This window comes from Engystomops pustulosus, chromosome 9, assembly GCF_040894005.1.
Source record: "Engystomops pustulosus chromosome 9, aEngPut4.maternal, whole genome shotgun sequence".
NCBI lineage: Eukaryota > Metazoa > Chordata > Amphibia > Anura > Leptodactylidae > Engystomops > Engystomops pustulosus.
The window spans coordinates 35193809-35214628 of record NC_092419.1 but is presented as its reverse complement, the minus strand read 5'-3'; the positions used below and the strand labels follow the sequence as shown (position 1 = coordinate 35214628).

At 42.4% G+C, this 20820-nt stretch overlaps 1 protein-coding gene across 1 annotated transcript; it reads right to left on the bottom strand.

The window, feature by feature from the left end:
• Positions 1–513: 513 nt before the first annotated feature.
• Positions 514–11292, bottom strand: BRS3 (bombesin receptor subtype 3). Its single transcript, XM_072124207.1, has 3 exons — positions 10601–11292; positions 8762–9113; positions 514–1473 (listed from the first exon to the last, which is right to left on the bottom strand). The coding sequence occupies exons 1-3, from the start codon at positions 10984–10986 to the stop codon at positions 1069–1071; spliced, it is 1143 nt and encodes a 380-aa protein (XP_071980308.1). The 5' UTR covers positions 10987–11292; the 3' UTR covers positions 514–1068.
• Between the last annotated feature and the right edge of the window lie 9528 nt (positions 11293–20820).

The window sequence follows — 20820 nt, the reverse complement described above, 5'->3', positions numbered from 1 at the left end:
TTACGGGAACTGTTCAATTGTACGGGAATGACAGAGATAACCAAGGACAATGCTTGACTATCTCCGACCACTCCCATAGACACGTGCTGTTCTTTCTTCTCCAGCTTGGATAGGGGATAACTGAAAGAAGACCCATAAGGGGACCCTAAACCAACTGATCTGTATGGACCTGTGGTTTAGGGTCCGAAATCGACCCTTTACATTTAAAAAAAAAAAATTAAACAAACATTTATACTTACCTAGATGTGAGGGCTCATTCACATGGCCGTCTGTGGGGACGTATTTGTGGCCGCATGTACGTCCCCATAAACGGCAATAGCGGCACAGCGCAGATACGGTGCCACACATGTGTGGCACCGATCTGGGCCGCACACCGCAAAAAGATATAGCATGCTCTATGTTTCAGCGTGTGTGCGGCCGTGCGCCGCTATTCTCTATGGAGGGAGGAGGGGTCACCTCACGGCGGGCATACCGCTTGTGAATGTATCCTGAGTCTGATGAGGCACATCAGAGCCCACCCCAGCGCCTCTTCTTGTGATACCGGATGTGAATCACACTGCACATGCGTTGTAGCTATGACGCTCGCAGAGTAAGGCCAGGTTTTAATATGCCGTCTTCACTTGCCGAAACGTGCAGGAGACGAGGTAAGTATAAGAAAAAATTTCTTCGGTATGCTTTAACATCAAACGGGGCAATTTGAGACTCTAATCCATAATGACCTGTGGATGATTTAGTGTCCCGAATAGCCATGACATGTTCCCTTTAAATGCTTGTGATAACCCCGTTAAGTATTAATCAGAACAGGTGACAGTCCGTTTTTAAAACATCTCTTGTGTCAATATATATTTTATATTTGTATTTTGGAGGAATACAACACAGGATCACACCTCATGTATTAAACCATTTACCCTAAGATTAGAAAATTCTGGCCTCATTCATATAGGCCCAAGGTAGCCATCATTTAGTATCTGTATTCAGGCCACACAAGCCGATGTAAAAACCCCATAGATCCCTAGCATGAATGTAGTTGTCCTCCCCTAACTCCATGAACGCACCATACACATAGTATTAAATACTGTCACCGTCTCTTTTGATTTCGTAAGCTCCCAATAAACTGATGCTGATCTCTGACATTGGGATGTTGCCCTTGATAGCAGTCATTGCCGTGTTGCTGCTATGGGTCGGGCTCGGTTGGGATGGCGGTGGATGTGTCTTGCAGCAGTAAACCTGCTTCTTAAAATGTTGCCTAAAACTTCTGCTGAGCCAATACAGAGCGAATGGATTGACACAGGAATTACTAAAAGCAAGAATACGGGCAAAAATAGTAGCAGATAGATGAAGCATGGAGGAATTCACCGCTGAGTGGTAGGTGAAGGATCGATACAGGTAGAGGATGTGGTTGGGCAACCAGCAGAAGGCGAAGAGAGCAACCAGCACCAGGACTGTTTTGGCGACTCTTTTGCGGGATTCAATCTGCAAAATAAAAGTGAATATTACCGAGATTTATAGGTAATTTCTGCTGCCACTGCAACCTGATGTTACATGGTAGGCAGACGCATCTAAGTATGAGTTGCACCAATGAGGTCTTCATGGAACCTGGAAATTTTGCTTTATGTTCTGAAAACATATATTTATACTATAATGAGTGATAAAGTCACTGGGGGAGATTTATCAGAAGTGTCTCAGAACTGTTCTAGTTGCCCATGGCAGCCAATCAGAGCTCAACCTTCTTTTTCCCCACAGTTGTTTTTAAAGACCGAAAACTCACATAACTACATTGATACAGTGGGGGAGATTTATCAGAAGTGTCTGAGTTGCCCATGGAAACCAATCAGTGCTCAGCTTTCATTTAAAAAACACACTTACCCACACATTACAAAAACATGAGGTACAGTGGTTAACCTCGTTTAGTTTATGGTTTTAGAGTCACTATTGAGAAAATGGGTTGACACTGGAATTCCTAAAAGTAGGTATGTGGGCAACATCATCATCTCCTCTATTCTATGTTGCCCTCCTCAGAAACTAGGGGGAGATTTTCAGAAGTGTCTAAGAGCAAAACTGGTTGCCCAACGCAAACCAATCAGGGCTCAGCTTTAATGTCATAAACTGCTGTTGGAAAATGAAAGCTGAGCTCTGATTGAACAGTTTCGCTCTCAGGCCCTTCTGATAAATCTCCCCCTGACACGTATGCTTTGACCTTGGATGGGCTCCAGTGGATGTGCACCCACATTTAGGCTAAAGGCAAAAAACCATTGCGTGCGACACAATCCTAGCGCAAACACATGTTAAATACCTGTCACAGCCGTGCAAATCCCTTAGTAAATGAGCGCCAATTTGTCTTTTAGACATTTTCATAGATCTCCTCCAATATGTTTTACAATCCGTATATAGAAAATGTACACATTGCTCCAGCATATGTTCATAGCTTGTTCCAGATCCATATCCATATGTTACCAGAATACAATAAGCTGTTAACAACTTTACATATCTTTAGTTCATTAACAATATCCTCCCCAATGTAATGTTATAGACTATCTTCATAGAAGAAATAGGAAGAATATTTTACCTTAGGGACAAGAGCTGCTAATATTTCATGTACAATTAATGAAGTTCATTTTGGAAACACAACTGAGATTTAACATAATAATCTCCCAATTAAAGTAACCGGGAAAAATACAAACTCAGTCATTAGCCGTCATAGGAAGAGTAGCAGAAGTTTTTAGTCCTTTAATAATTAATTGCGCATTAAGAATAATTGGTTCCTTCTAATTTGTTCTGGAGTTGGCAGAACTTTATTTGTAATTAGAATAAATGAGAAACTCACCATTTAATTATAGGAATTGCTCTCACCAGGGAAATTTTAGTGACTACTGAATGGTCCAATTACAATGTATTGTAGGTCTCTGTGTATACAACCAGAACAGTCTACATTAGTACAGGCAGTCCCCAGGTTACATACAAGATAGGGTCTGGAGGTTTGTTCTTAAGTTGAATTTGTATGTAAGTCGAAACTGTATATTTTATAATGGAAGTTCTAGACAATTTTTTTTCTTTTGTCCCAGTGACAATTGGAGTTTCAAAATTTTTGGTGTAATTGGACCAAGAATTATCAATAAAGCTTCATTACAGACACCTTACAGCTAATCATTGCAGTCTGGGACTATAGTAAAGCATCCAGAGAGCTTCACCAGAGGTCACATGGGGCAGAGGGGTCCGTCTGTAACTATGGGTTGTCTGTAAGTCGGGTGTCCTTAAGTAGGGGACCGCCTGTAGTTGTGGTCCTTAAAATCTGCATATGCAGGGATATAGGAGGACATTTATCATACACTGGCACTCATGCATATTCGCAGCGGCATACATCCCAGAGGTGCCCCCACGCTCAGCCGGCCGCGCCCAATGACTCTTGGCTACCTTGTAAGGCAACCCCCCTTAACATCAAGCATGACTTTCAGGAAGCCTAATGACATGATGCGGGATAGAAGCCAAACCAGTATAACTATTCCATAAGGAACAGATTCCCACTGCTGACACCGCTGTTTCGATGTGTTTCCATCTCTTCAGCACAGTAAAAAAATTAATTTTCTATGGTAAAAAAGCTGCATACAGTCTAGGACCGATCCAAAAGTCCAAATACAAAGTCATATAAAGATTAAAAATCTGTCCGGAGCTCTTCATTAGTGTATATCCATCGATTCCAGAGCAGATCGAGCAATTTTGGGATTTCACACAACTAGAAGTTCTCCATCAAGAACAAGTCACCATTCACACCAGGAATGCTAACTCTAAATCCTCCACACCTAAAGATCCCTCTTCAACAGTGTTTGCTATAGAAGAAATGTACATACATATATTGTAGTGTGTTGCATCCAATAAAATACTTTTGATTGTCTTATACTAACAAAGTGATTAAAATGTGCATATATAATATTCTATAAGGACGCCAATCTCCTCTGCCTGACCTTGGGTTTAACCTTAATATCTTCTGGGGCATGACTGGCGTCTGTGCTCATACTTCATTTATTCCCTATTATGTTTCCAAACAAAGATAATCATATATTAAATGTTGAATACATATAGGAGCACATTTACTAAGGTCTTTGCACCTATTTGTAGCATGCGACCCTTTTGTGGTACAGCTGCACTCGGCATCATGGGACACAAATTAAGGGGCGCTCTGGTGCTCAGTCAGGCCATGTGCCAGATTTATCATGTCAAGTCGGACAGAATTTTGTTGCACGACCTGCTTTAAAGGTGCACCAAAGAGGTGCAGTCTGTTGGAGCTATGCAGGGGGCACCAGATTTATGAAGAACGGGAGCCAGAAATCCCGAATGTAGCGCACCCTGCACTATACACAAGCAAACTGCATTCAGTGCAGTTTGCCCTGTTCTTAGTAAATGTGCCCCAATGTCTCCACTCACAACATTGTATCTTTAATATAAAAGAAAAAACTTGTATAAATCCTAATTTAACAATAAGAAATACATCCTCCACAAATTTTCCTTTCATGATAGGATAATCGCAGGTTTTATGAATGGGAAATTTGAAGTATGAGGACGGACGCCTGTCATGCCCTGGAAGAAGCTATTCAGGTGAAACCCAGGGCCCGGCACAAGAGATTGGTGTCCTCATGGAATCTTATATATACACATTTTAATCACTTTGTTTGTGATTATAAGACAATCAAAAGTATTTTATTGGATGCAACACACTCCAGTATATGTATGTAAATTTCCTCTATAGCAAACACCGAAGAGGGATCTCTGGGTGTAAGGAGATATAGAGCTAGCTTTCCTGGTATGAATGGTGGCTTGTTCTTGGTGAAGAGCTTATAGTCGTGTGGAATCCCAAAATTACTCAATCTGTTCTGGAATTGGTGGAGATACACTAATGAAAGAGTATATCAGGTTGAATGAAGAGCTCCAGCCAGATTTTTAATCTTTATATGTCTTCAGGACAGTGTAGGGAACTGGTTGAGCTGAGTGAGAGGCTTATGACTACTAGGCCGGGGAAGCGAGAGTTCTCCTTACAGAGACTTTGCCAATAATGGTCACCTTGCTGGCCTGTGGAGACTTACTGCCATTAAGCCTCCCCTGGGGGATACTGGAAAATATGCAAATACATCTTCCAGGATGAAAACATTGGATACCTTGTAAGGAAGCCTCATGACATGATGCAGGATTAAAGCTAAACCAGTATATCGTTTTGGTTGGGAGTCTGTTACTTCTGGAATAGATATACTTGGTGTCATTAGGCTTTCTGAAAAAGGAATGTGTAATGTTGTATTTCCCAGAATCCCCCAGTGGAGCGTCAATGACTATGGGGCACATTTATTTACCTGTCTTGCCCGTTCCCCAAAAGTGCATTGTCCGAAAGGAATGCACATCTGCCACAATTCATTAAGATTGTGCGCCCGATATCCTGCATGTGTCGCTTCCCTGCTTAGGTCTGCCGGAGATCACCTTCTTCTTCCCGGTGTATGTAAGTGCATTGGATTGCGACACAATTTTAATGTTAAAGGGAACCTACCACCACAAATCTACCTATAAAGGTAGATCGGGTGGTAGGTGGATGTATGGGACGTGAGGATAGCCCTTTTTAGAGGTAATCCTCACGTCCCCGCTAGCGTAGCAAAAACTTTATTGCCCTAATATGTAAATTTTATTAAGCGGCTACTGGGGCGTGGAGTAGCCGGACACGAGGCTACACGGCGCGGCTACTCCACGCCCCAGTAGCCGCTTTCCCCCGCCTACCCTGTGATCTTCGGCGCGCAGCTCCTGGCAGCTGCGCGCCCCCGTCCGAGAAGCCGGAGTTCTGCGCCGTGTAGCCTCGTGTCCGGCTACTCCACGCCCCAGTAGCCGCTTAATAAAATTGACATATTAGGGCAATAAAGTTTATGCTACGCTAGCGGGGACGTGAGGATTAGCTCTAAAAAGGGCTATCCTCACGTCCCGTACATCCACCTACCACCCAATCTACCTTTATAGGTAGATTCGTGGTGGTAGGTGCCCTTTAAATCCCGCGCTCAGTCCGAATCAGTCGGATCATCCGATGGCCTGCCTCCGATTTCTGTTGCATGAAATCCAGCAAAGTCTGATCGCGCATTAAACACCTGTCACAGCTGTGCAATCCCCAAAAATGTCGGAAAATCCGACGAAAGTGCGGCTGCGGACCATTAGTAAATAAGTCTCTATAAGTCTCCACACCCCTGCAAGGCAACCTTAATTTGTTGTGGAGACCTTGTGCAAATACTACAACTGGACTGGATGACGAGAAATAGTAAATATCATCAAATGCGGCGAAAGCCTATCCTGCTGGGACTTGATGTTAGCCATTGAAGCAAACCATGTATGCGCCCAACCAAGCGGTCAGCCAGCTTTTCTTATTAGCATTCCGGGACACCAGAGTTACATGTGCTCTGAATGGACCTCACTACTGGTGCTCTGAACGGACTCTAATGTTTGTAAGCTCGTAACTGTGGGTAAACAGCGGATTCCTAATATATAAACTACTATATGGGACCTATGATTATATATTTATCACACAAGCTCTGAGCTATTTTAACCCCTTACTCGCATGTGACGTAATAGTACATCACATGCTGGTTGTGGGTGCATGGAGAGGGCTCACAGGCTGAGCCCTCTCCGTAGGTGGTAAGTCTTTGCTGATCCTGGTCTTCGGCTGCATCGTATTAAGAGGAGAGGGAATCCCCATATACTGCCATACTGCGGTATGGCAGTATATGATATGATCAATCAGACAAGCTAGGGTTAAAGTACCCTAGGGAGTGTGAAAAATAGTAAAAATAAAAAATGTTTTTAAAAAATTATAATAAAAAAAACTAAAAATTCAAATCATCAAAAAAACTAAAAATTCAAAGTTCTCTGGAACTTTATAGACACATTAGGTATCACCGTGTCCAAAAATGCCCGATCTATCAAAATTTTATAGCGGTTTTTCACTGCGTTTAAAAATAGTGCCCAAAGTTGAAAATGGCAGTTTTTTGCCATTTTAAAAAAACATTACAAAATTCTATAAAAAGTGATCAAAAGGTTGTACAGTCCTAAAAATAGTAGCATTGAAAACGTCATCAAATGTTGCAAAAATGACATGATATATTTGTACAGGGGGTCTTAATTTTTGTAAATGTATGAAACCATTATAAAACCTATACAAATTTGGTATCCCCGTAATTGTACCGACCCAAAGAATAAAGTAGACCTGTCATTTGTGACGCACAGTGAAATCCGTAAAATCCAAGCCCACAAGAAAACAACGCAAAAGCGTTTTTCACCAATTTCACTGCATTTGGAATTTTTTTCCCGCTTCCCAGTACACGGCATGGAATATTAAATACGATGGCGATACCCCAATTTCTTAAACTTGTACACGTTACATGTGGTCATAAAGGTAGTGCATAGCCAAAGTTAGAGTTTGTGTATTATTTGGCAAAGTCTCCATAAGGAGAGCTCATATATCCACAAATTTTTCAGGGAATTTCCTAGATACAATATTTGCTATGTTCATTTAACAGCTAACACTAAGTAGATCCGAAAGTCCCGTTTTTTTTTTGGGCATCTGGGAACATTTTGGCTGCTTATATTCCCATGTAAATCTGACATCCTATTGCAATGTCAGCATATACACATGTATGGGTTTAATTATCATTTGTCTATTCTTTTTCCCATCTCATAAAGTGATAGCATATTGTCTGATAGTGTCATTATGATTGGTAGTGGTCCAGCATCTGTGATCCAAATCACCTAGAGATTAAAGGGAAAGCAGCATTGTTGTAGTTTTGGACGCCTTTCACAATTCCTTCTGAACTGTATCACAATAGTGACGTTTATGTACAGAAAACTGTTCAATCCCATAGGCTTTCTTTGCTCCTGCAAATTCAAGTCAATGAGCAACCTGGGTGCTCACCTTCTTTTTTTTTTAAATAATTTTGGCAATCCCTTTAAGGATATCTACCGTATTTTTCAGACTATAAGGCACACAAAAAATCCTTTTTCTCAGAAATCAAAGATGTGCCTTATAGTCCAGTGCGCCTTCTATATGAACCGTACTTACAGACAACAGCTGTCTTGAACTGTGCACAGGTCTGCCACCTGCTGGTCATTCATCCTTATAATCAGGTGCGCCTTATAATCCGGTGCGCCTTATATGTCAACCTAGACATTTTAGCAGGCATTTATTGATGGTGCGCCTTATACTCCGGTGCGCCTTATAGTCCGAAAAAGCAATATCCAGGCACGATGGCGGTGGTCATCTTCTTATATTTGTTATCCATCCTCCTTCCTTCTAAAATAAACTTTTAGCTAATAAGCTAGAAAGCTTACCTCTCTACCTCTCCTCTGTGCTGAAGATTCACAGGCTGTTACACTGTACAGGAGCCCTCCCCTTCGCACTGTGAGCTGAAACCTCTTCTTCTGCAGGGAGATTACACCCGGCAGAGGAAGGGGGAAGTGCTGAGGGAACAGGGGGTAGGGTGAGACAGTGTTCCAGCCTGTGAAACTACAGCACAGAGGGGCTCTGATAACAACCCCTTTAGCCCTTGTGGCTCATTAGCATAATGTTAAAAGTTGATTTTAGAAGGAAGGAGGCCATGAATCACAAATATAAGAAGATAACCTCAGTCACGGTGCCTGGATCTATGAGTAAGTGTCCCCGGTTTATCATGATGGATTATGATGGTAGATTATCTTTATGCCAACATAAAGCATTTTAACAGAAATACTTGATTTGTTGTTGGTCACCCACCTGTTTGCGGGCGTGCGTGTGCTCCTCTGCCGGCATATTGCAGGTGCTTTTGTAGAGTGTTTTTGCAATAAGGAAATAATATGCAGAAATGATTGACAGTGGCACAATGTAAAAGACTAGGAAACACATGAGAGAATGAGCCTCTTGTAAGATTTTCTCGGAGACAGGGTAAGGGGCACAGGCTTTAAATGATGTATTTTTGTCAGAGGAGCTGAATTCATAGAGATCAGAAAACACGGCTTCTGGGGCCGCGAGCAACATGGCAATTATCCAGACACAAACTGCTTTTCCACAGGTCTTCAAGACGGCATCCGAGGTCTGCAGCTCCAAGGGCTTCACAATAGCTCGGTATCTGCGCCATAAAACAATACAGGGGACATGTTAATGACTTTTCATTACTAAAAACTAAAAAAAAAGGTAAACATTTTTAAAAATGACGCAATCACTGTTTTTTATTGATATTTTTGGGAGCCAAAACCAGGAGGGATGACTACAGATAAAAATCATAATGTAAAGGCTGTACCCGGGTTAACTACAAGATAGGTTCCTTGGGTTTGTACTTAAGTTGTATGTAAGTCGGAATTGTATATTTTATAATTGTAGTTCCAGACAAATTTTTTGGGCTCAGTGACAATTGTAGTTTCAAAATGTTTTGCTGTAATGGGACCAAGGATTATCAATAAAGCTTCATTACAGACACCTTACAGCTGATCATTGCAGTCTGGGACTATAGTAAAGCATTCAGAGAGCTTCACCAGAGGTCACACTGGGCAGAGGGGTCTGTCTTTAACTAGGGGTCATCTGTAAGTCAGGTGTCCTTAAGTAGGGGACCGCCTGTACATCCTCTGTGATCCGCTTCTGGTTTGAGCTTCTAGACTGATATGCAAATACTGACCATGTGAAACTGGCCTTACTCAGAGTATACCTGTATATTTGGGAGGTAACATTGTATACCTTACTAATCAAGGGTTGTTACTGTCTATGCATTCCTGAACATTCCCTTAAATAGGGGACATTTTCCATTTTCTCTATCAAAAATTGATATGTTCATGATTTTATTAAGGTAGAAGTAACTGACATGTGTTCATCCTGGTATGCCAGACAGCAACCACTTACATATTATACATATATCAATCACTTAAAGTCTTTATCATTCCAAGTTGTCCAAATATAAAAGAAATGGTCAAACCTGTTACTGTTATGTTTTTTTCTCATCATAATGTAATTATAGGCAACAAGTGACACTTATGAGTTAATATCTGGGCAATTGATAGTATTCTTCTATAAAGGTTTCCTTTGTATGCCCTATTAGGATATGTGGACACAATGTAGTGGTCTTTCTAGAAAAGCTTTTGTATTAAAATAGGACAATCTGTTTATTTATATTCTTTATATTTATCTATTATTTTTTGTTTATTTTATAAACTATGAATACAAGCGGTCCCCGACTTATGGACACCCGACTTACAGGCGACCCCTAGTTATAGAAGGACCTCTCTGCCTACTGGTGAAGATCTCTGGATGCTTCACTTTATTCCCAGGCTGCAATGATGAGCTGTACGGTGTCTGTAATGACGGCACTAAATCTTGAAAATCAAATTGTCAAAAGAAAAATTGGATTTGCAATTCTAAAATAAATAATTTTCAATGTACTTAATAATTCAACTTATATAAAAACCTAAAGAACCTATTTGTACGTGACCTGGAGATTGGAAAAGACACAAAGTGGGTTTTATGGACAAGTCAGCAGTGAAAGTGCCATAAACCTACCTGAGATAGAAGCAGATCTATAAGTTACAAGAAGACATGAGACAATGAGAAAGACAGTGAGACTCTTACCTGTCAGCACTGAGCACAGTCAAGGTGAACACTGACACTCCTACAGAAGTGAGCTGGATGAAAGATATAACCTTGCAGCCAATCCTCCCAAAAATCCATGTGTCCACCATGTAGCGAGAGGCATCCACTGGAACACACGTCAGGAGAAGAAGCAAGTCTCCGAAAGCAAGGCTGGTGATGAAAATGTTGGGGACAGTCTGCATTGACTTAATCTTGAAAAATACTTTGATAAGTATTGTATTCCCAAGGAGACCGATGGAAATGATAAGAGCATATGTTATGGAAATGGTCGCCAGGACCTCCAAACCAGGAGACACATCTTCACCATCTTCTCCGTAAAGTGGTTCACTTCCATTCCCAGCTCGGAGAAGGGCCGTGCTATTCATGGCAGATGTCTGGTTTGGTGATGGAAAAATTCCAAGCTTATTTTCCCGTATTAAAAATAAAATTGTTTTTTGTAATAAATTCCTTGTGTGCTACATGGAATTTGGGAGCCGCATAACTCCGGACACTATTGCAGATTTGCTATGTACATGCTGCTGATTCAAGAATTGTCTTCCAAACTCCTCAGTCTTAGACTGGTTACAATAGATCTGAGCAGTGTGGGAGGTGCTGGGAATGAGGACTGAATTTTCATACAGAAATCCTGCAAAGTGGGTTTTACTCCTGTTTTTTTTTTCTGATATACAAGTGTTCGCTATGGAAGATGTCAGATAATAAATACATTCATACTGATACGGCTCTATAGACGCAATACTGTGAAATGTAAATTGGAGCTCCTGGCTTTAAACAGCCATAGAAAAAGGCAATGTGCTGTCATATCCATTAATTATTAATAGGATTTTGTGAGCTTAATTTTAATATATGCTTTCATGCAGTGTGAAGTATTAAGGTTAATGAAGAGATAAAAGCAGTAAAGAAATGACACTCGTATACAAGTCCCTTCCCCCAGAAACTCACTCTGAGCCAGAATCATACACTACTACATGTCCTAGCCGAATATCAAAATCACACTTAATTTGGGCATGTACTTAAAAATCATGGGTGGTGCAAGACCAGCCAAACCATAGGTGTAAATAGGGGGGGGATGGAAATTTAAAGGACGTCTACAATAGAACTCTATGATAAACCAGGGGCACTTACGCATAGATCCGCCACGGTGACTGTGATAATCTTCTTATATTTGTTATCTATGGTCTCCTTACTTCAAAAATCAACTTAAGTAAAAGTATGCTAATGAGCCAGAAGAACTCAGGTGGAGCTGGGAGGCGTTTGCAAAGTCCCTCCATACTGCAGCTTCAGAGACTGTTACACTGCCTCACCCTCCTCCCTGCTCTCCCAGGAGGTCCCCCTTCTTCCGCCTGATGTAATCTCACAACAGCAGAGGAAATTTCAGCACACAGTGGAAGGAGGAAGTGCTCCTGCACCATGTAACATCTTGTAAAGCTACAGCACAGAGAGGTAATGTAATGTCCCCCTCATTAGTCTAATTTTAAAAGTTGATTTTAGATGGATGGAGGCCATGGATAACAAATATAAGAAGATTACCACAGTCATGGTGCCTTGAGCTATAAATAAGTGTCCCTGGTTTATCATGCTTGATTTTGATGTTTGATTTCCTTTAAAGGGAACCTGTCAGCAGTAATTGTCCTAATAGACCACTACCAGTACGTCATCAAGAAGCTGAATACCTTCTAGATGATGTCTATTTCATGGCTCAGCGTGGTGGCATTGTCCAGAAAATCAACTTTTTTTTTTTAAATCATCTTATTTCAATCCTTTTAGACAAATCAATATAAAACCTGTAAAAAAGAGTTTCCGTTTGTGATTTGTGCATAACACACAAAATCAACTTTGAAGTGACATGTAATGTGGTTGTATAAAGTCAAGGAGGCGGAGAGTTTAACACGGAAGTCAAGCTCTCCTCACCTCTTTCTACCTTCTTCACTGTAATTGATGGTCCTACATCCACGCACATCACTAGCCAGATCTCCGTTATTCTGAGGCTGGGGAGCTTGACTTCAATGCTGAACTCTCTACCTCCATGACTTTATACAACCAATTTATATCTCACTTCAAAGTTGATTTTCTTAATGATGCCATAACACTGAGCCATGAAAGAAACATTGGGGCACATTTACTTACCCGGTCCGACAAAGATTAAGTCCGGAGCGATTCACCAACATCGCTGCCCGAGATCCTGCATCTGTCGCTTTCCCGCTGTGGTCTGCCGGAGATCACCTTCTTCTTCCTGGTGTATATTAGTACATGTCGTGCGGCACGATTTAATAATAAATAATAATAATAATTCTTTATTTATATAGCGCACACAGATTACGCAGCGCTGCACAAAGCATGTCAAATCGGTCTGCAATGTTAAATCCTGCGCGTTGTCTGAATCTGTCGGATTGTCCAACGGCCCGCCCCCTGATTTGTGCTGCGTGAAAGCCCGCGCCGATGCGCCAAAATCCGATCACGTTCGCCAAAAACCCCTGTTAAATGAGGCGCAACACCGTAATCGTCGGGAAACCCGACGAAAATGCAGTCCGCAGACCTATAGTAAATGAGCCCCATAATGTGGAAGGTGTTCTTCTTCACAACGTACTGGTAATGATATCTCAAGATCAGTGGCTAATTCCCTTCTCCTAATATGTGGAATCACAAAGAATAGCTGTGGGCTTTCTAAACATTTGGCTGATAGTTAACTAAGGTATATAGCGACATTTAGACTCCTAAGGGAATAGAAGGGACTCCTCGCTTCATATTTCACTATGATGTAAGGAGTCACGTCCTCTGCACTGTAACTGCCCTAAGAGTAAAGAAAGAGACACACATCAGTTTCAGTTTTTTTTTTATCTCATGTGTACTTACTTCATACCAAGACCTTTTTCCATATTCATACATATCCGTGCCTCTCTAGGTCCTAATTGCATTCTCTATAATGCATTTTGAGTTTGTAAAAAACAGAACTTTCACTTTTTTTCTCCATGTGCAGTGTATGGGAGACAATATTGCATCTGGTCTCCACCCACCAGCTTTTCTAAGACAACTGAGAATGAGAGCAAGAGCCAGCAGAGGAGAACATTGCTACAAAACGCCAAATACTGTAGGTGTAACATATAGAAATCGGCCATTGTGTCTTATGCACGTATACATGACAGCTTAGCCAGAAAAGTTATCCAAAACACTGGTTATACATTAGCTCACCTCAGACAATATAGGGAATAACTAGCAGACTGGAGAGCAGGGTCGGCTCCAGGTTTCAGTAGGCCCCTGGGCGTCAGAGCCTCAGTGGGCCCCTTTGCAGTGAACCCATGCGGCAGCATGTTTACCATACCAGACAGCTCCCTCATAGTTATTTTATATAAGCCCCCCTGACACTCCATGGATTCCTTGTCTGGGCCTCCCAGCAGCTTAGGACCCTGACAGCTGCCCAGGGATACCCAGTGCTGGCACCGGCTCTGGAGAGGGTTACAGTGGTGGGACTTCTGTGGATCATAAGGACAGGGGTCCATTGTACCCCAAATGAATGTAGTGGCAGGTAAAGCATGGGCATTGATGCTCCATTCAGTTCCCACAGCACAGATGGAAGTAGCCATGTACTGCACTCTGCTATCTCCATGGGGGCCATAGATCATGTGCATCTGGCTGTGTTGCTCTTTTGGGGGTACAACAGACCCCTATTCTTGTGATTCATGATATTGCTACCCCTGGGACCCCAGAGATAAACAGGTTATCCACTATACTTTGAATAGGGTAAAACATGTTGTGGTTGGACAAACCCTCGAAGAGAACCATTTAACCATTTGCTGCCATTTGTTTTGTTGCTGTAGATAAACCTCTGTGAAGATTAATGATTGCATAGGATGTGGTGTTTACCTCGTCATTGCCTCTCTCTGTACAATGAGGTGACTTGATGCCAAGATGAAGCCGGTGAAACAGAAGAATCCGCCTCTTCATCCTCCTCAAACTCAGGTAACATTTGAACACAAAGGAAATTGCTCATCTTTGTCCCAAGTGACAAGAATAACAATGTAACGTTGGGAATGCACATAATGTGCTGTATAGAAAGAGGGAACAATACGTATCTCCTAATAGCTACAATCGCCACATTAGAAATGCAGAAAAATCTTGAATAACTAATTCTCTCCAAGATCTGATGGGATGTGGTGCTCTCCAGCAGTGTATTAGAAGTTTCTATATCTCCTGATATTGATGTAATTGTACTTCAATCACAGATGTTGGATACTTTCTTCTAAGTTCCCTGGGACTCCCTGCCTTTTATTCTTGACAGGGCCCACAACTGGTCTCACGTTCAGAGCTGGAGTGGAATGTCTTCTTACCTACTGATACTTTTGATACTTGACATAAAGAAGTTTTTCAGAAATTCTGGATTGGTAAAAAAAAATAGTTTATTGATTTTTCCTATAGTCTAGAACTGGTGTGTTGAAGAAAAAAAGGCATATAAAAAATATGCAAATCTGCGCACGATGACCTTCGTTGCAAGCCGGCAGCAAGCAAGGAAAGTCCTGCAAGATTTGCAGACTGCTGGGGGACGCCATGGCATTGCACATTTATATAAGTCTTCTGTTCTTCAACACAACCGTTCTAGACTATAGTAAAACACCTTAGTGAAGAAGAAGAAACATTGGATGGGTAAGTTATAGGAGTCTACCATCAGTATATCCAGGGCGGCATCTGGCATGAGGTAGGGCGAAGATCCCGCCTCAGGTGGCAGATTGCGGGCACTTTTAGAGGCGGCATTTCGCCGTTGGTAGTACGGACTTGCCAATGGCTGGCAAGTCCATACTGCGTGAAAAAAACAATTACATCAGCGCCATTAAGGTGCCAATGTAATTGATAGGCAGAGTGGTGCAACACATCACACCTGTGCGCACCCCTCTGCAGGACACAGGCTGGAGTACAAAGTTTATTATTTTTTTGGGGTGTCATAGATGTGTATGTAGGGGAGGCTGTACATAGAGGGTGGTATTGTATATAGGGGAGGCTGTGTATACAGGGCGAAGGCTGTGTATACAGGGGAGGCTGTGTACTGCTGGAGGGAGGCTAAATTAGGGCACCTAATATAATGTGGATACTGTATATACTATAAATTATTCAAGTGACTATATAAAGTATACTTTATGTGGGGAATAGTGTGTTCAGTCATGTTTGACGATAATATATATATTCGGAACATGCTCCATTATACTGTAAGGGACTGTGGTATTTTTAGGGGCCCAGTGTGGAGTTGTGCTTCATAGAGCTGAAGATTTTTGACTATGAATTCAGCAGAGAAAAACCATGGCCAGGAGAAATCATAATCCTTATGGAGCAGATCATCACCTGTAAGGTACTAGATAATAGAAGTCACTGACTACTAGTGTGTAAGGTAGCATCAACAGATACGGGTCAGAATTTTCAATTTTAGCCTCAGGCGGCAAAAACCAGACCTGAGTATATTTGATGGGAAATGTCAGAAGCCAGAAGTGCCAGGGAGTCACTGTACCTGCCTAGGCCTTGGCACATCACGTGGGACATCACGTGTGATAAAGTCAGTTAGTTATTACACAGTGATGATTACTCATTGGGCATGGTGGACCTGATAATGGAGGAGTAAAGTCGGCTACTGAGGCCAGTGATTGGTTGCATCATCACTTCCAACCTGGTGGTGGCTGGAAACAGAAGGAAATGTTTGATGCCTTTGTTCCCCCTCCAGGGGATTCACACAATGACTTACACTACTCTTTACATAATGAACACATATTTTGGGGAGTTGGTGGGGGAATAACTTTCTTTAGCATAAATAGTCAACCACTTTATTCTACCTGTGTTGTATCTGTGAGATATTGGGACACATTGGGGGTCATTTACTAAGGGTCCGATTCGCGTTTTCCCGACGTGTTACCCGAATATTTCTCATTTGCGGCGATTTCCCTTGAATTGCCCCGGGATTTTGGCGCACGCAATCGGATTTTGGCGCATCGGCGCTGGCATGCACGCAACGGAAACCTGACAGATTCAGAAAAACCGCCGCATTTTAAAAAAATGTGTTGCGGAGCTTGCACTTACCTTCACTAGGAATAGGCCGGTGAACTTCAGTGCCGATGCTCTTCAGCGCAGCACCTCGGAGGAACTGCCTTAATGAATCCTGGCCGGACCCGAATCCACCGCAGAGAACGTGCCGCTGGATCGCGAATGGACCAGGTAAGTAACTCGCATTGTCTGCTTGCTGGAACATCCGACCCAAATGCTCAGCAACCAGAACTGAATCGGCATGCTGAGGTCAGTTCCAGTTGCTGGGCATTTGGGCCGGACATTCCAGCAAACAGACGACTTGAGTTTGATGCAAGTTGGACGCATCAAACCCGCTCACGGCAAGAGGCCTAAGGGCATTTTCACACTTTGCTCTATGGGACAGCATTGATTTTGGAGGTAGGAGGTGCAGCAGATAAATATTAGTCCTCAACTGGAACAGGAGAATTATATCTTTTACACTAAGCAGAGAAATAACAGAGCGATTTACCTGTCATTTCACATTGTTCCCTTATGAGACATATTACAAGTGTTCTAAACCTTGTTTGAATGCATTTTGTTGCAGACTTATTGTAGACATCAGACAAGAGAAAACTTTTTTTTTCATGGCTTGTAATTAAAAGAACTGTCTGAACCCATTCTTTTGAGAAATGCAAATGAGTGTAAGTACAGATACAGTATGACTTGGTTTTGCATAGAACTTTATGTCTTGTTCTCAGCGTTCATTACTTATTTAAAGGGTCAAATTCTCATGCTTTGTCCAATGGTGCGGTTACACGTGCCGTTTGTATTGCACTTATTGGATCATTTGAATCAGATAATTGTGTCAGTAACAGGAGAAAAGCTTGTTAAAGGGGCTTTTGAGTCCCCCACTCATTTTTCATACACAATGTGGGTCATTTACTAAGGGCCCGATTCACGTTTTCCCGACGTGTTACCCGAATATTTACGATTTGCGCAGATTTTCCCTGTATTGCCCTGGGTTTTTGGCGCACGTGATCGGATTGTGGCGCATCGGGGCCGGCATGCACGCGGCGGAAATCGGGGGCATGGCCGAATGAAAACCCGACAGATTCGGAGAAACAGCCGCATTTAAAAAAAAAAAGTGTCATGGGACACGCACTTACCTTCACCAAGTATAGGATCGTGAACTCCGGCTGGCCTCGGCGGACTTCAGCGCAGCAGCGACACCTGGTGGACGTCAGAGGAACTACCTTAGTGAATCGCCGAAGGACCCGAATCCACCGCAGAGAACGCGCCGCTGGATCACGAATGGGCCGGGTAAGTAAATCTGCCCCAATATTTAGCTTGTCTATAGGTTAGCTACATGTGATTTGTGATGGCCGACCCCCGGGCAATGCACCAATCAGATGTTTTAGCTTATTGTTCCATGACCTATACAGTGACTGGATGGAGAAAAAGAAGACTTCATCTACTGTACAGCCACTGTCTAACTGCAGATCAATTCTGCCACTGCAGTTGAGCCATCAGACAGGGAGTGCTTGCATCATGATTCAATATAATGCAAGGACTCTAGTCTTCTGCAAAGTGTGCAGTCCAACACAACACACAGGTCAGTTTTCACAGGCTGCACACTCTGGGAAAATGAAGTAACATCTTAGGATAGAAGTGATGGATAAGGGCAGAGGCGTAACTACAGGAGCAGCAGTCATAGTAGCTGCCATGGGGTCCGCAGTGTCAGGGGGGCCCGGCATCTTGTGTGTTAGGCATGCCTTAGGTGTGTGTATATTGTATGGTATAGTATATATGTGTATATTTGCTGTATGTGTGTATATGCTGCATTGGTGTATATGGTACTGTATTTATGTATGTATGTATGGTGTGTATATACTGTATGTATATTTATGGTGTATGTGTGTATCTGCTGTATTTATATAATTATATAACTATGTGTATTTATGAGTGTATAGATAAGTGTGCAAATATGTTTTTAAGGGGGAAGTGGGGCCCCATACAGATGCTATGGGGTCCTGCTTCTCCTAGTGACGCCCCTGGATAAGGGCATAGTACTAGACATTGTTCTATGTAGAACATCAATCCTGGATCCTCCTGAACCATGAAAATTTTGATCTGTTTTGATTTTTTTAGGAGTTGCACAGTATAATTGCAAGAAGGGATCATGCATCACACCACTAGCCATTTTTCCCCAGTACTTAAGCAGAATTTATTCTCTCGCTCATTAGAACAAGAAGATATTCTCCACTTATTTGTTTAGAAATGTCTACGATCTGGTAGCAAAGTGACATCTGGAACGTGGTTATGTTTTTATCCAGTTTGAGCATCTCCCCGATCAGATGTCCTCGAGAGAGTTGGCACAATGACAGCAGATTCCGTGTAGTCACAAGCACATGTTACTTTTACTGATGCAAGATTAGTAATTGGAGGTATTGCCATGGCAACAGAACTTGGGAAACCTTCTTTCATAAAATCTCTTATGGATTTACTTGTAGAATTTGGGACATTTTGCCAGGAAAGAGAAAATTTGGCAAAGTTCTCTCAGAGCCGGAATTTGTGCCAAACCTTTTTTTACTGCCAGTGAGATCTGTAAGGCGCTCAAGTGTAAATACTTAGGGCTTGTCAGCATCCAAAAGACGCAGCATTATGGCACTTCACAGCTTGACAGATAAATAAACGATATTTGGAATCATTGAACTGAACCTTAAGGGGGAAAGGGAGGAAATTTAAAAATGAAACCATATAAATCCCTTGTTTTTTTTAAATTTTAGATAAGTGTAATATAACATATAATAATAACATGTAATATTCCCAATTTACATTACTAAGTCAGTTGATTATGTCTATCAACTTGTGTCCTTTGGATACAATGGGGGATATTTATCATACGCCGGCACTCTTGCGCAGTGTGATACATCAAGGGGCTGAAGTTTCTTGATGTATCTGGCGGGGTCTTGCGCTGTGTTTATTTCTGGTGTAGAGATAAATGCAGCCTGAAAAGTCGCCCACTCCCTGCCCCCCCTTCCTTCCTTTAAGCTCCACTGGCGTGAAGGTGGCGGATTGGGCTACATAATAGCAAGTGCTAGCAATAAGCTAGCATTTGCGATTATTCCAGGGCATCTACACCATTGACATGGTAAGCAGGGGTGTAACTACAGTGGTAGTGCCCCCAACAGCGTCAGGGGGCCCCATCATCCAACCTGACAAACTAAAGAATGGAGGATGTACCCCATTATATATATATTATCCTACACATTGTGCAACATAATGGGGGTCATTTACTAAGGGCCCGATTCGCGTTTTCCCGACGTGTTACCCGAATATTTCCGATTCGCGCCGATTGTACCTGAATTGCCCCGGGATTTTGGCGCACGCGATCGTATTGTGGCGCATCGGCGCCGGCATGCGCGCGATGGAAATCGGGGGGCGTGGCCGAACGAAACCCCGACGTATTCGGAAAAACCGCCGCATTTAAGAACGGAAAATGTGTCGCTCGGAACGCGCTTACCTTCACTCATCCCGAGCCGGTGAACTCTGGCGCGTTCAGTTGCTTTTCAGCGCAGCAGCGCCACCTGGTGGACGGCGGAGGAACTGCCTTATTAAATCCCGGCCGAACCCGAATACAGCGCAGAGAACGCGTCGCTGGATCGCGAATGGACTGGGTAAGTAAATCTGCCCCAATATGTGTATGACATATATGTGATGTATATGTACTCTATCTGTCATGTATATATGCTGTATGTGTACAGAATGTATGATGTGTATATATACTGCTTTATGCTCTATATGTGTACTGTGTTCACTGTGTAACTGTAACTCAAATTTGTGAGTGTATAAATATGTATATTTTTTAAGGGAGAAGGGGGGCCCCATTCAGAAGTCTGCTATGGGGCCCTGCTTCTCCTAGTTACGCCACTGATGGTAAGTGCCACTATGTATCAGTGTACCAAATATGCCCCAACGTATCAGTGTTTTAGAGATCACACACAGTGTTGCATCGCTTGATCCATTCTGTGACACAATTATTTGGTGTTTGTAGCACTTATGGCCAGTTCCAAGAAACACAAAATAACTTAGAAGCGTATCCCCACCAAATAGAAGTTGAATAGGTTGTGGTTTTACTCATTGGGAAAAAAGGGTCCCCTCCTTTAGAGGACAAGATGACAATGCAGACGAGCAGCTACCTGCACTTTAGTTATAACACAAGT

Coding starts and splice junctions, on each gene's coding strand:
- BRS3 (XM_072124207.1), bottom strand. CDS start 10,986: ATGAATAGCACGGCCCTTCTCCGAGCTGGGAATGGAAGTGAACCACTT. Junction 9,114..10,600: donor ACTGTGCTCAGTGCTGACAG/GTAAGAGTCTCA, acceptor TTTATGGCGCAG/ATACCGAGCTATTGTGAAGC. Junction 1,474..8,761: donor ACACGCACGCCCGCAAACAG/GTGGGTGACCAA, acceptor TTTATTTTGCAG/ATTGAATCCCGCAAAAGAGT.